The sequence below is a fragment of the Apaloderma vittatum genome, unplaced genomic scaffold (assembly GCF_000703405.1).
Source record: "Apaloderma vittatum isolate BGI_N311 unplaced genomic scaffold, ASM70340v1 scaffold12776, whole genome shotgun sequence".
NCBI lineage: Eukaryota > Metazoa > Chordata > Aves > Trogoniformes > Trogonidae > Apaloderma > Apaloderma vittatum.
This window is the reverse complement of record NW_009722360.1, coordinates 46,749-63,381: the sequence shown is the minus strand read 5'-3', so window position 1 is coordinate 63,381 and position 16,633 is coordinate 46,749. Positions and strand designations below refer to the sequence as shown.

General features: G+C 38.7%; 1 protein-coding gene across 1 annotated transcript in view; it reads left to right on the top strand.

Annotated features, from left to right (window-relative positions):
* Window positions 1–1,721: 1,721 nt before the first annotated feature.
* RFX3 (regulatory factor X, 3 (influences HLA class II expression)) overlaps window positions 1,722–16,633 on the top strand; it is a 48,646-nt gene continuing 33,734 nt past the window's right edge. Inside the window, exons 1-3 of the mRNA XM_009871754.1 lie at window positions 1,722–1,820; window positions 2,709–2,806; window positions 12,000–12,258. Coding sequence (XP_009870056.1) covers window positions 1,722–1,820; window positions 2,709–2,806; window positions 12,000–12,258 — 456 coding nt within the window. The remainder of the gene's footprint in view (window positions 1,821–2,708; window positions 2,807–11,999; window positions 12,259–16,633) is intronic.

The window sequence follows — 16,633 nt, the reverse complement described above, 5'->3', positions numbered from 1 at the left end:
CCTTCCTAAAAAGTACATAGTTGTCCATGACGACATTCCAGTCATGTGAGCTATCCCACCGGGTCTCTGTAACTGCGATGAGATCGTAGCTCTGTGACTGCACCCAGCTTTCTAGTTCATCCTGCTTGTTCCCTGTGCTTCTTGTGTAGGTGCACAGACACTTCAGACACTTAGCTGAGAAGCATCTGTTACCGGTGTGGTTGGTTTGGTTGGTTTTGCCCATTGAGTGCAATGGTGACTGTGGCATCCTGCTGCACAGTGGCTTCCAGCTCCTCCTTGGACTTGTTGCCCATGCTGCCTGCATTGGTGTACACGCACTTGAGCTGGGCTATCGGTTTCATCTCCAACACTGGTTGCTTCCCCTTGGCTCATCTGTAGTGAGCCTAGTTTTATCCCCTTCCCCCTTTGAACCCAGTTTAAAGCCCTTTCAATGAGTCCAGCCAGCTCTTGAGCAAGAATCCTTCTCCCTCTTGGAGACAGCTGCTCTCCTTCCCTTGCTAGCATGCCTGGTGATGTGTAAGTTTCCCCATGATCAAAAACCCCAAAATGCTGCTGGTGGCACCAGCCTTTGAGCCATGTGTTAATCACACGTGTGTTCCTGTTCCTTTCAGTTTTCCTCCCTGCTACTGAAGGGATTGAAGAAAACACTACCTGTGCTCCCCAACCTTCAACCAGTCACCCTAGTGCCTTGAAGTCCCTTTTAATCACTTTTACACTTCTGTCCACAATTTCATGGCTGCCAACTTGCATAACCAGCACCAGATAATAACTGGAGGGCCACACCAGACCAGGGAGCTTCCTGGTAACATCTCTAACCCGAGCTCCAGGGAGGCAGCAGACTTCCCTGTGGGTTGGATCCAGTCAGCAGAGGAGGCCCTCTGTTCCTTTCAGAAGGAAATTGCCGCAACAGTTACTGTCCTTTTCTTCTTAGTACAAGAAGTCCTAAGGTGTGGCACTCAGTGACTCACCTTAGTCAGCCCCGTAGATGAACCCCTTTATCTGTGTCATCATTTGCCTGGCCCTCAAGTTCCAGAGCCCGATGCCTTTTCTATAAGGGCAACTGGAAGGGTGAGGCAGGCCAGGCAGGGATTCACCTGCCTCTCTGAAGAGAGACATTTTTCCATTTTGCCCCATCTTTTCAGTCCCTTCCTTCTGCCTGATGGCTGGAGTAGAGGGGACCCTCTGTTTCTAGTGGAGCTTGCTGCCTTTGCCTCAGGGAGTGGCTCCACCAGTCTATCTCCCCCTCACACTCCCTGGTAATCCATAACTTCTCCACTTCCTGCTTCAGCTCTGGCACCAGGCTGAATAGGTCATTCACCTGGTCGCACCTCACACGAATGCTGTCTTTACCGGTCTCTGGGACGAAGGACAGGCTCAAGCACTCCCTGCAGTCGGAGACCTGCAGAGCTGCATGCTTGCATAGGAGCATCCTCTGGGTCCCCACATTTCTTCTGGCAGTGGTTTTTTGCCTCCACCAAGAGAGCAATGACCATTAATGGAGTCGGGAGGGGGGCCTAGTTGCCACCAACTGAACTTGCCTCGTGCGCTGGCAGAACTTGCAGTGTCCTGTCCATGCTTACTATTCCAGAAAGTGCAGCACCACACCACAGTGACTTGGCAACACCCCTTTCACTACCTTTGCTTTATACACAAGAATCTGCAAATCCCTGCCCTCTCTGAGGCCTTTTACAGCTCAGTGGGCAGTCACTGTTGTCTTGGCAATGCTCACTCCTTGCCTGCTGCTCTCTCTCAAGCTGCTGACTCTGGACCCTCGCTGGCTGTGGGTCTCCCTGCCTCAGGAAATCCTCTTGTACAGGGAGGTCAGACTGCTCTGAGGCAGCTGCTCTCCACACCTCAATATGTGCATTGTTGGTTTCTTGATTCAGTTCCTCAAGTGGAATTGTGCCAGCCTGTGAAGTCTCTTAAGTCCTTTTGCATCTATTAAGACTAGAGAGGAACATTTGCATAACCTGGAGCTTGCCTAGATAGTATATGAATCAAAAGAATTGATACGTAACTACGTATGCTTTTACAAAACAGTCATGCCATCTCAGCAATATGTGCGAACATAATCCATGCCTTACTGCCTTTTGTTGTTTAGCTCGTTGATGTAAAATCTGATTTTACTGGAGTTTTTTATAGCTGATGACATCCTTGCAAAGGGGCTACTCAGACTGGGGGGCTTGATCCGTAATTATACATTGGATCAAAGCATTACTGGGAAGAAAAGCTTGCAAATGACTGCAGTTTATCTCCAGTTAATTAAGAGCTAAACCATCTCACCGTGAACCTTTCTAAACGTACTGCAGCACATCTGAGCTGTGAATTTTAGGTTTGTACCATCCAGGACTAAAACGGAATAAGAAAAGGCATACATCTCACCAAATGTTACTTTCTTCTATAGAAAATGTAATTCTTCAGCTTGATACAAAGCATAGTTACACCTCTTTTCATCCTTATTATGCTTTCCAGTTAGTTCTGTCTTTGGCACTGGAAGTGTGGATGCTCCATGACTGTGTATTTTCAATCTTATTTACTGGATTTACAGCACAAATATTGTGTAAGAACAGTAACGTTCTTTTCTATTACTCTGACATACCTTTAGTACTTATGAGAACAGAGGTATCCCAGATTGTTAAAAGCTATTAGATGTGCTGAAGCTGGTCCTTCTTTACAATATCCCAGATTTCTGGTGTTCTTGTTTTCAGGTACAGCAAGTGCAGACTGTGCAACAAGTACAGCATGTCTACCCAGCCCAGGTTCAGTATGTGGAAGGAAGTGACACAGTCTACACTAACGGAGCTATGTAAGTTGACAAGTGATTGGAATTTGAATGTTTATTAAAATGTGAAGTTAAATATATAGTTTCATTTAGATTCTACCAGCTAGTGTATTTTAAGTTGTGAAACAAAATAATTCAAACAAAACTCTTTTATTGTCAAAATGGTTTTTTGGATGACAAGCTGAATTCACACATCTTGTTCTTATTAAGGCAGAATTTTTATGTAAATACAGTTCTTATCATGGTTTTAGTTGGACTTGCATGAAGTTAGATATACATCATAATGTTGTTCGAAAAAATACCTTTCAGTTTATAGGTAAGTTATGTCCATAGAACATACTAATTAACTTCTGTCCTCAGGTCAGAGGGCAGTGTCTTCTGTCTTCCAAGCTGCAGTCCTAGTGGCAAATGAATAAAAGGTGCAGCAGCTGTAGTTATTATCTAAAGAAAGTAGTAATGTAGTTTCATTCCTGTGTTTAATAGAAGAAGTATTTTTTCCAAAGGAATGAGGAGAGGCAGAGGAAGAAGAGTAACATCATCTCCTTTTGCTGCTTCTTTAGCCTCTTCTCTACACATTATTATGCATTTCCTGCTTCCCTGAACATGTTTTTCCATCATCAGGTTCCTTTCTCCAATACACAAGGTTAGAAACATAGTAAGAATATAGATTTGATAGGACCTCTGGAAGTTGCCTATTCTTCATCTCTTGATCTGGAGCATTGCCAACTTTGAAGTTGTCTCAGACAACAAAGTAGATCTTGTTGCTTGTGAAGGAGCCTCTCTACATCTTTTTAATTTACCTACCTTTTGCCATTTTTGCTATGTTCCTGGTTTTATGAAGAAATATAATATAGAAAGCTTTTTTATTGTCTGCCAGTACTTATTTGTTGATGGTAATCCAGAAGTTATTAAAAATAACACTATTATTTGGATCAGAGATTTCTGATATTAACACTGAGAACATTCTTTGGTCATTTCCAGTAGCATATTTTGCTTAATTAATTTTTCACATACTCGCTTGTCTGTTTTTTTCTTACTTTTAAATCCTAAAAAATTTATCTTAAATATGCTTTAGACTTCTCTGTTGTACTGGGTTTGAATATACGTATAACATGTTATAATGCCATTTATTTGGTAGGTGAAGGAAAATGGGGCTCTAGGTTGCTGACAGCTAGTTTACTTCAGAGATTAGAGAATTGTTTTTCTGTTTGTTGTTTTTAGTGTAACTTTATTTTTTTAAACCACAAAACTCAAATTGTTTCTCCTCTTTTTGTTTTGACTTTGGATTAGCTTGTTCAAATCTGTAGCAGTGTGATTGTGACATTTTAGAATTTTTGAAAGTGAACAAGAAGTTTGCTGTATCCTTAAACAAAACTGGCATAGACTGTATTGAGTTCTGCTGTGACAGAAAACACAGCAGCCAGCCTCTCTTGTGCTGAAATATTTAGTCAAGTGTTCACATTCCAGTTCATCTCTTTCTGTTCTGAAGTCTGTGAAAGATGAACCTTGTGGATCCTGACAGATTCACAGAAGTGTGTTGCAGCCAGCTTTTCCAGTTATTCCCACTCCAGAAATTGTACGTTTCACTTTCAGAAAATAGGATTGGGTTTGTAAATTATGTGATTTACTAGAGTTATCACTGTTTCGTCTTCTGGATTGTCTTCCTGTGGTTATATTTTTGTTTTATTTTATGACCATGCTAAATCGACATCTTAATTCTAACTCAAAATCAGATATAGGGTGCTTCGATAATCAATCAGATGACAGTACTGCTCTAGCAATGGAATAAGAAGTCTGCAACCCATAGTTAGAGGGAAGACATTAATTCAAGGTACAAGCATATCTGGAATAAATGTTACAGCATGTCTGATAAAAGAATTATTCCTTGTTTCAAAATAAAGGACTTGCAAACTAACATTGATTTAAGTCAGTATATGATAGCAGCAAAGGATGCAGTGGCAGTCTAAATTAAGAGTTACTTGATTCTTTTGATTCTAAAGGTTAGAAGTTTGTCAGGTTTCACAGTTTTTTTCAAATGTAACTGTTGTATTCTTATAACGCAATTCTTCCCACACATTTTATAGCATGATTTGTCTTTGTTTAAAAGTTACTTGGTTTTATTAGAATTGGAGGCATAAAGATAATACAACGGATATAATCTACAACTTGTCACATACGTTGTATAGTATGAGAATATTTGAATAATGTTATCTACATTTGTGTCTAGTTAATAACAATTTTGCTGTCAAGCATGTCACTCTATCCTGAAACAAAAATGCATTGTTGTTGTGATGACATGTTACAGGCTTACCTGGCAGTTTAGAATAGATAAAGAATAATATGGGTGCACCTGTATTAAGAAGCCAAGTGAGTCTCCTATATTAGACAAGAAGTTTCTTCTTACATAAATTATGATATATTAATCAAATATACTCATTTACCTGATAATTCTAGTGTGGTAAAGAGGGTTTTAACAGCTGGGATTGTCCAAGGATTGCTATTGCTGTTGCATCCAAACCACATTCTTCACCAGTTTGTGGTAGTACAATTTGTGTGGTTTGTGTGGGCGAAGCACACTTTGTAGGCAAAACCAAGAATTTACTATTACTCTAACTAAAATCTAAATGGTCAAATCAAAGAATTATTATCAATACAGTTAAAGTTGCTATTCTTCCAGTACTTCCTAGTATCCGTTCCTTTTTCTCTGGCATTATGCATACCCTTTCACTACCCCGTATGGTTTCCATCCGAGAAGGGATTACAGCAAGTTTGAGGAGTGTGGTGGATGAAGTATGATGGATGGTGAGGAGCTCTCTACTTATACTAGGTCCACTTGCAGCTATTTTTACTATCTTTTCTAGCACAATCTTCACCTTCCTCATTCTTCATTAGTTTCCATTGTGGTGTCGCATCTGAATTTACAATATATTATGTTTGAAATTTGCTGGATAATTCTTGAATACGGTCATCCCATATTCATTCTCTTCTTTGCTCCATTTTTAATCTAGAGTTGTGGATTGTTTATTCCACACAGAATAGCTATTTGATACAAAGCTTCAGCACTTTAACAGTAGGCTTTATACCACTGTCATGCTTTAAGCCAGCCCAGGCTGACAACAAAGAAGCATGTGGCTGCTCCTCACTACTCCCTGCATGGAGAATGGGGAGTAAGAAAATTCAACAAAAAGGCTCAAGGACTAAGATTAGGACAGGGAGGGTTCGTTCATCACTTACAGTCACGGGAAAAAACTGGAGTAGACTTGGGGTGAAAACATAAGTTTAATGTACCACCACCAGTCATCAACTAAAACACGGTGGGATAGGGAGAGAAAAAACACATAAATAAATAAAACCCAATCTTAAATATACCCCTCACCACCCTTCCCTTCTTCCCTGCTACCTCCTTCCCCACATTGGCACAGGAGGTGGGGGGTGCGGTCTGTCTGGCTGTTACTCATTGTCCATGGCAGTCCTTCCTTCTCAGGGAAAAAAGGCTCCTCTCAGTCTTCCCCTGCTGCTACATGGTGTCCATCGGACAGGAGGCAAACCTCTCCCTCCACGTAAATTCTTCCCACCACCATGGGATCAAGCTCAGACTCGCCCATTGCTTCAGGCATGTCCTCTGCTCCTTCACAGTCTCTCTTTCCCCTGGCATGGAGTCTTTCATGTGTCACTGCATCTTGGAGACTTTGCCACCATCAGTCTCCTCAGTTGGCAGGCAATCATCTCCCTGCCGTCTTACTCACCACGTGACTACAGGGAAGTGCTCTGCTCTGGTGCCCTTCTCCCTCACCTTTCCATACCAACTGTGTTTCTTTACTTTCCTCTTACCTCCCACTCCTCCAAACAGAAAAACTCCCCAACAGAAAAGTCAGGACGCAAAGACCTAGATGAAGAGAGAGAACCTGACCTAACAGGTTCCACTTCTTAAATACACTGATTGCAGAGGTGCTGACTGGCCTGGCCCTGACCAGAGGTGGGTCCAACTTATACGTGGGGCTGGGGGAGGCTCTGGAAGTTTTGCAGGGAGCCACTTCCTCAGATCTCTTACCCCCTCCACCCACACACTAAAAAACCTTGCCAGGCTCCAACCCATGGCAACCACACAATCTCAGAAAGCTGAGGTAAGATGGAAGCAGATTAAGCAACATTTATCTGATTGTTCGACAATTACATTTAAGCTAGAACAAAGCTCTAAGCCAGAGCAGACAAGTCTAGACAAAGGAAGCCTGCTAAGTCCAAGTCTTGATGTCCTGGAGATTGAATACAACTCCTGTGACATGTTCCCAAAAGTGGCAACCATATTTCTTGGACTACGGGTCTGCTGTACTTTATCAAACCTTTTAGAGCTCTGTAACTAAGGTTCCCTTATCTGTCTAACTTAGAGGCCCTAAGAATATAATTTATAAGATTTTGCCTCTGTTTCATTTACTTTGTTTCCTGGTTTACAGAGTTTTCTTGCAGTTGTACATTGTGTATGCTTTTATTGCTTCATTTCCATGTGGAAAAATATCTTAGACTAAGTTTTGAAGATATCAGTTCTTTTTTATTAATAATGAATACCTGTCAGTGAGATACTTACTTTAATTTTTGAATCTGACAGGTAAGAATTTTGTTATATGGACTAATTCAACTTTATTTTAGGTAAATTTTGTAAAGCTTTTTCTGGCATGTATTTTTGAAGTTGTTCATGTAGAGAAAATGTAAGCAGGTCACCTATTCACTATTACAGAGACAATTGCTTTGCATTTTTGTTCTCTGGTTATAGATGCATCAATTGCCCTTTCATAGTGTAGGTTTTAGCCATTTCATTTGATAAAGGGAGATTGGTGAAGGGAAACAATGACTTACTGCCTTACAGTTTTTCCATCTCTGTCTTTAGATCAATTGAAGAGGCTTTTTTAGAAGAATGTTACTGCTTCACTGGAATCAATATTCTGGTTACAGGGGTAGATTCTTTGTGAGGAGGCAGGAGGTTGTATGAGACACAGTGAGACCTCTCTGTTGTCCTTTATGACTGCTGTATCATGTTCTGTTGTGTCGATGTTAGGATATATGGTACTTTCCCTTCTTCCCATTGCTTATACCACCTTCAGAGGCTGCAGCAATGCATTGGCTGTGATAAAGGCTTCCGTCAGTGTTAGACAAAGGATTCTGTTCTATTTTTTATGAAGCTTACCATCAGCTCTAGGACCACAGGATTATACTAAAATTTTTAAGGAATTAGAGGATATTTTCTGTCTTGAAAGACTTCCTTGGCTTTTATGCATGGAGTTTTCTACTATGTTGCAGTACTACAATCATAAACATTAGCTACTCTGCGTAAAAATAATAGAAATAATACATTAGTTGAGTACCATAAAAGGCTAACTTTCTTTACAGAGATGACAGTGAAAAAACACTTACTTGCCTGCCTACTAAGCTATGTAGGTAATCCATATGAAAACCCACAAGAGTAGTTCTGATGCTGTTACTTGAGAGTAAAGACAGTAATTACTATATAATAATAATTCCTAGAAAAGGAAATAAATCTCTTTTTTTTTAAACTAAAACAAAGAATAATGGAAAAATCTTTCAACAAGGTGGACATTTCTAAGACATGAATAAAACCAGTGTAAGTCTGTAGGTGATATTTTCTAGGCAAATATAAATATTGGAAATTGGTCTGTCCCATCAGCTGTTTCCTCAGAAAACTTGGGGCCATGATCAGCCTCTGTAAATTAATGAGATATGATGGGATGGCAGGCACACTATAGTAGTCAATAGATCATATTCTTGACATTTACCTAGAACCAAATCATAGATACAGCTGGAAGTAAATGATCTCTCATGTGTGCATGTGCACACTGAAAACTAAGGCAGTGCAACAACAAGGTTAACTCTTTGTTTGCCGTGTTTTTGTTACTTTTCTTCAAAATGTGTCTTTGAAGAGACAAAAGTGTCTCTAAAAGTTACACTCAGTAACATTATGTTAGTGTCTGTAATACAGTTCAGGACACTGCACTTAATTTGTATGGTAATGCTGGGGCTTACTGAACTTAGAAATCAGTCATTTTCTGTTTTCATATGGCCCAAAATAATTTTATTAACAAATCTATGCCACAAGTACATGTGTTTCATTTCTAGCATTGTATTTTACAAAACATTTTCTAATGTATATAAGCAATAAGGTGTAGTAGGTGATGCCTTGAACTATTGTGTCTTGCAAGCCAAGTCCAACTCACGCTGGTGTCATTGATTTCCAGTGTGGGATATCAACATTGGACACATTTTCTGGGCTTGCACAATCTAAATTCAGTTCATGCAGTGCCTGACTTTGTGTGACTTGGTCTTGGAATGAACATCATCTAGTTTACACAGCCTTTTGGAGAGTAGGATTCTGCAGCCTAACTACTTACACTATAAACTTAATAGTAACTGATGAAATTTCTAATGCCACATTCTAGTAAACACTGAATATCATAGTGTTTCCGTAGGAGGAACTATTAGATTCTTTTGCCTACCTTGTATCTCAAGCCACAGCAGTATATCACCAGCATGTTCTCATAAAGAGCCAGAAGTCTTTAGTTACAGTGAAGTTAGTCCCTGAATGATCTTTATATGCAGCTGTTGACAAAAATAAGAGATAGCAGTGCTTTTTACAGTGCTTTTGCCTTTGCAAAGGGAAAGAACTGATTATATGATATAGCTTAGATTATTTGAGAAAGTGTTGTGTGCTTGTGCTACAAATGCTGTAGAGAAGTAGAAGATTATTTCCTTACTTCAAGCAATCACTGGATATATCTAAAGGATATAACATCATATTTTCCTCTTTGCTACAGTTCTTTGTTGAGGGGTCATGTTATCATATTCAATGACCTTAAAACCTTTGAGTCACTGTTTTCCAAATCATCATCTCATCTGATTTTGAGTTTCCAGATGAACTAATTTGTGTTTTGGCTAAGTTAAAAGCTCTTTGCTAAGTTGCAATTATTACTGTATGCAATAATAATAATAATAATAGTTCTTATCTTACTTCTAATCACTCTGTTAAACTCACAGAATCACAGAATGTTAGGGGTTGGAAGGGACCTCTGAAGATCACCTAGTCCAACTAATCTCCCATGCTAAAGGTTTGCTTAATCATCTCCAGTAATCAGGTGTTCTAGAAGAGAACCTTCTCGTTGTTGGAACGAAGGGAAGAGTTCATTTATCTTGCAGAGTGACCCACTGACGTACCCCAGTGATTGCTCTTGATCCATTGATCTGAAGTATTGTTACAAGCAGATGTAGGTGTTCTGATACAATCAGTCCTTGTTTAGAGACAATATATAATATACAGATCTAAACAAGGTAGAAACAAACAATCATTTCCTCTATTCCACATGAAATCTGTAACTTACTTTTCAAGTGAAATTTTGAGCCTTCTGTAGGGTTTACATTGCTTCAAGGAACTGCCTCTTCATTTACAAGTGAGATTTGTTCTCCTTGCATCTCTTGGACAGTCTTTTTAGTCTACTCACCCATGTCAACAATGGCCTTTTCCTTTTGTTCTTTTCCTTACTGATAGCTGGTACTGATACAAGTTTTTCTTTCTTCTTTTGGGAGAAGTTACAGTGTTTAATCCCTTGACAATCCTTTGCATTAACTGTTCCCCCTGAGCTTCCATCAATACATCTTGTGTAAGTTTTCATAATTAAAAAAAATATAACAACAAACAGTAAATTTCCATGATCTTTTCTGTATATTGATAAGAAACTAATCCCTGTCTAGATAAAGAGGAAAAAAAGCCTGATTTCAGGTTCCTGGACAGTGTATTAAACACCATCTTACTATATAAAATGTGGATGCTATTTCCTCCTCTTGTTGTGATTTTGGAAAGAACTGTCTGAGTTTTTTGTTTAACTTATTTAGTTACATGGTGTTCCATGATGATGTGTTTTGTTTGATGATACTAAATGAACTGGAGACTTACGTGAGATTGGGTACCTCAGTGCTTTCTCTCAATCATAATACCTTTTAAATTTATTTACTTGGACTTGGTGTATCTCAGCATATGTAGCTCCAAATTAATGGAAAACTTGGAATTTTAAAATGGTGTTACCTGTTGATTACAAGCAGTATTACAGATTTTTATGCTTAAATAGGAAAATTAATGGTTGGATAAACTTCCTGGTTTTTACCTTTTGACCTTCCTATTACCATGCTTACCTAGATAAAAAGCCTAGAAGTCACAAAACAGGATAAAACTTCCAGACAGACTTTTTCAAAATGAGGAATCTGGCCTTTAAATAATGAATGCTCCTTACTTAAAAATTTTGAAATACATTCATTTGAAGATCAAATTTAGTGCATGGGTAGTAATACATATTCAAAAATTATAAATAGATTATTACCTATGAGGAGTAATGATTCAAGATAAGTGATTAAGAACATGAAACATATGATAGAAGGTTTCAGTAACTGAATAGTTTGTTAACAGTAAACTGGTTAATGAGGCATGAATGTTTCAAAGTTGAGAGTGATTTTAAAAGTGTTACTGTTGCATGCATTTAGCTTCTTTCATCTTTGTGACCTTTTTGCAAGTCATAGTTCTGTTTTATTTTTCTTCTGTGCAGTTTTTTATCATAACATGAATTCATGTCCAATTTTGAATTCACCCTGTAAGAAAGAATAACTGCATTTCCAAAAATAGCAGTGATCTCAGAATTCAAAATTTCAGCCAAGAGGTTTAATGAATTTAAAAACAATAGATAGCATAGGTTTCTTGGTCGTTGGATTCTCTTGGCTGAATTAATGTGATTTGTTTGTAATTTTGCAACACACACAGTGTGCAAAATACATAACATCTGATAAAAATTCAAAATTTTATTGCTGAATTTAAAAAAAATAAAACAGATGGAGCTTCATGAACTGTTTTGCAGTGTATTAATCGTTGAATGAGCTCTTTTTGCCTGTCCTCTCAATTTTTGTCATACTTTCCTTCTCTCAGGTAAGACTGTCAAATTTTTCTGTGAGGTTTGGTGGATACTATGTTTAATGTTTAACGTTGTCACTGAATTAATTATTTGGTGCTTTGACTTGTTTCAATGTTATTCTCTGAGTAGGCAGGGATTGTTTGCTGACCTTACTTGATTTGGTTATAGCTATTGTACATACATTTCTAGAGTTACAACATTTCCCTCAGCTAAACGAACAATACAAATAATTTCTTTTTTCTTTTTTCCTTTTCTTTAAGCCGATCAACAACTTATCCTTACACAGAAACCCAGATGTACAGCCAAAACACTGGGGGAAATTATTTTGATACTCAAGGAAGTTCTGCACAGGTGACAACAGTGGTCTCGTCTCACAGCATGGTGGGCACTGGAGGGATTCAGATGGGTGTCACAGGAGGACAACTCATTAGCAGCTCAGGAGGGACGTATCTGATTGGCAATTCAATGGAAAATTCTGGTCATTCAGTGACTCATACAACACGGGCCTCCCCAGCAACAGTGAGTATTTTGGACTGACTCGAAATCTTTGAGCGTAGTTTCTTACTCAGATATTCTTGCAAACTGACACAGGTTTTGTGAGAGAATGTATAGCAATATTATGTTGTCAGAATAACTACTACATAGTACTTTTTGTAAAGTAAGTAACATATATATATACATATATATAAAAGTAAGATACAGGAGCAAGAATACTGTGAAAACTTAAACATGAAGGCAAACCTTTTCCTTAACGGCTTGCAAGTATTTACACTTCAGAGGTTTAATTTCTACAAACACGTAATATCAGTGAATGCTTTGGGAATGCTCACATAATAGTTTCTCTGAGCTGAGTATTTGTCAGGTTGGGAACATGGTCAGCTTCATTTATTGTTTTGTATTTTTTCTGAAAACCTTAAAATATTGTTGAGTCTAACTATGTTAGAAGTAAATGTTATGCAATGTAAGTTACAGATAGGTATATGTAGCTTTGTTTAGTTTGTTTACTTGATATTAGTGTATGTTTGATAGCTTATTTCAAAATACATCCAGTTGTTCAGAATACTGAGATACTGTCTTTTAATACTTCATTCTTCCTTAAATATGGTTTGTATCCAAAGTCTGTTCCAGATTAAAAGGTCATTGTGAAAGTGTCTGAACAATGCTATGGGAAGATGCATTCTGTTACAGCTGCAATAGATAATATTGTGAACACTTAAACAGAACTTTTCCTTAAGACTTTACTCAATCAGCCCTTACTCTATTTAGGAAAATGAGCTTATAACTAGTCTAGCTTTGCTGGATAGCCCTAATGAATGCTTTTACCTAATTCTTCTGAGCTGGTTGTAGATATTTCAAAGTAATGGGGAACAGAATTATGAAACACAGTAGGAAGAGCTGAAAAATATAGCAAAGGAGATAAGCATCATTAATAATACAGACTCATCAGTACTCAAAAGGACAATGAAATTAAGGGACTTTATTTTTAGGAAACAGTGTAATGAGTAAAAACCTAATATGCTTGTCTTTGCAATTATCATTAACATTTATAATAGTATTGGATAATTTAGGTGATCTGATAAAATCTTAATTTTGATTCTTAAGGTGCTTGGTATGGATAAATATAAAATTTTTGTATAATGTATAAATTTATTTCAGATTTGTTTAATTAAAATAAAGACTGTAACTTTACTGTTTTAACTTTTCCCTTAAAGTACTCTATCATTTATGATTGCCAAGCACAAGCAAAACATACAGTTTTCTGTAGGCATGAGTAAGGAACAGATCTTCTAGATGCAACAATATTCGAAAAGTGATGTTTCTTTAAATACTTAAATGGCAATAGTTGTTTTAAATTGTTCTGCAGTTGAATATACATTGCTCTTTCAAACACCATGATAGTTTTCTCCTTAATCAAATAAAAACAAATGCATTTTTGTGATTTGCATATTATGCTGTGAGTTTTCTTTTATTCACTGACAACAGAATTCAGTTGGTGGAAATGCTTAACTGAATCTGAAGTCAAGTGAGGCTTAAAGGCATCTAGTAAACACAAATGAAGAGTAATAGACTTCCTTTGAGTCTGGATGTCCTAGACTTATTTAAATAATATCAAAACTCCATACTGTATTTTGCAAATTAAAAACTTCTAAATTTTTTAGCCAAAATGAGAAATTTGCCAAAATTGAACAAGATCTAAGGTTCATACCTTCAGCAGCATTGTTCCCTTGCGCCGTGTATCAATAAACCAGCTTGATTTAGTGACTCCTTCTATACTACTGTACCAACTGGCATTTAAGAATGGAACATAGTACTACTAATTAAATTGCAATTATTAAATTACATTTTAGCACTAAAATAGTTTCTTCCTTAAGGTATAATTTATTTTCTCTAATGTAATTCTGTAAGTATGAGACATTAAAATATATTAAAAGTACGTTGCTTGCTAAGGGCTTGGACAGAGCATGGTTTTAGATTTTACAATTTTAGGCTTTTGGTCTATATGGTTCAGCTGAAATATTCAAGAGTCAATTGAAACACAAAAGGTTCAGCTTAAACTGTAATTTTAAAAAAACAAGTCTGTTTTAATTTTACTAGAGAGCATAATTAAACTCTGCAAAGTAGAGCAATGTAGTATTTTATTTGGACTGCACCTTAGGTAGAACTTACTTAACTTTTGATCCTCATTTGATCTTTACCATCGTAATGTTTTTATTTTTGTATAGAAAATTTACTGAAGTCATCAGAATAACATCTATACAGACTGGTTCACTAGTATAATACTCAGAAAATATTTTCAAATTTTGAATTAATTTTGAGAATTTTCATATTGACATAAAGGATATAGAAGTGAGTAAGAGTTTACTTATTAACACATGTGGTCATCACAAGCTTTCTTTACTTTTTGCCATAGAAGTGCTAGTTCTGTTTACTCAAATTCAGCTGATAACTTCAGTTTGTTTTATTGTTATTCACCTTCACTAACTAAATCATTACCTTCTTTAACAAGGAAATTAATTGTATTATTAATGCTGTCTGTTCCTGATACATCTAGTTGAGGTTAAAAGAAACAAACAAGTTTCAGATCAGAAGTGAAATTTAATAACCGTGTCATAGATAAATGAAACTTAAAAATCTAATTTACTTTTCACCAAGTATGCTGTTTGGTTTATATAGAATTCAGTGAAAGAGACTCAAAGACTTTTTACTTGAAGTCTGTGTTCCCATTAGAGGGCTGTGCAGCCATTCAGCAACACCTAGACAGGCTGGAGAGTTGGGTGGGGAGGAATTTTATGAAATTCAACAAGGGCAAGTGTAGAGTTTTGCACCTGGGAAAGAACAACCCCATGTACCAGCACAGGTTGGGGACTGACCTGTTGGAGAGCAGCACAGAGGAAAGCGACCTGGGGGTCCTGGTGGACAGCAGGATGCCCCTGAGCCAGCAATGTGCCCTCGTGGCCAAGAAGGCCAATGGCATCCTGGGGTGTATTAGAAGGGGTGTGGCCAGTAGGTCAAGAGAGATTCTCCTCCCCCTCTACTCTGCCTTGCTGGAGTCTCCTTCTGTGGAGACATTCAAAACCCTCCTGGACACATTCCTGTGTGACCTACTCTAGGTGATCCTGCTCTGGCAGGAGGGTTGGAACTAGATGATCTTTAAGATCCCTCCCAACTCTGACAGTTCTATGATTCTACGATTCTGTCACTGGACACTCTTGTAAAAAGTCCTTCCCCAGGCTTCCTGTAGGTTCCCTTCAGGTATTGGAAGACAGCTATTAAGTCCCCCCGAAGTCTTCTTTTTTCAAGGCTGAACAATCCCCACTCCCTTAGCCAATCCTCATAGCAGAGGTGCTCCAGCTCTGAACACACTCCAACAGATCTGTGTCCTTCTTATGGTGGGGACACCGGAACTGGACACAGTATTTGAGGTGGGGGTCTCACAAGAGCACAGTGAAGGGGGAGAATCACCTCTTGACCTGCTGGCCACCCTCCTCTTGATGCATCCCAGGATGCGGTTGGCCTTCTGGGCTGCATGAATGTACTGCCGGCTCAAGTGGAGCTTCTCGTCTATCAACACCCCCAAGTTCTTCTCTTCAGGGCTACTCTGAACCCACTCTGTACCCAGTTTGTATTTGCGCCTGGGATTGGCTGAACCCAGGTGCAGGACCTTGCACTTTGACTTGTTGAAGCTCATGCAGTTTGCACTGGCCCATTTCTCAAGCCTATCAAGGTCCCTCTGGATGGCATCTCTTCCCTCAAGTGAGTCCACTGCACCACACAGTTTACTGTCGTTGGCAAACTTGCTGAGGGTGCACTCGATGCCATTGGCCATGGCACTGACAGATATTGAACAGCACTGGACCCAGAATGGACCCATGTGGAACTCCTCTTGTCACCGGTCTCTATGTGGACATCGAGCCATTGACCACAACTCTTTTGAGTCCCACATTCTAGCCAGCTCCTTAACCACCAAGTGCTCCCTCCATCAAATCCATGTCTCTCCGTCTTGGAGGCAAGGATGCCATGTGGGACAGTGTCAAACACCTTGTACAAGTCCAGGTAGATGACGTCAGTTGCTCTTCTCATCTCAACCAGCACGGTAGCTTTGTCGTAGAAGGCCACCAAATTAGTCAGGCACAATTTGCCCTTAGTGAAGCCATGCTGGTTGTTACCGATCAACTCACTGTTGTTCATGTTACTAGGAGGATCTGCTCCATGATTTTACCTAGCACAGAGGTGAGGCTGACTGGTCTGTAGTTCCCTGGGTTTTCTTTGCTTCCCTTTTAAAAAATGGAGGCTATGTTTCCCCTTTTCCAGTCTGTGGGAACTTGATCAGACTGTCACGACTTCTCAGATGTGATGGCTAGTGACCTAGCAAATTCAGCTATCAGTTCCTTCG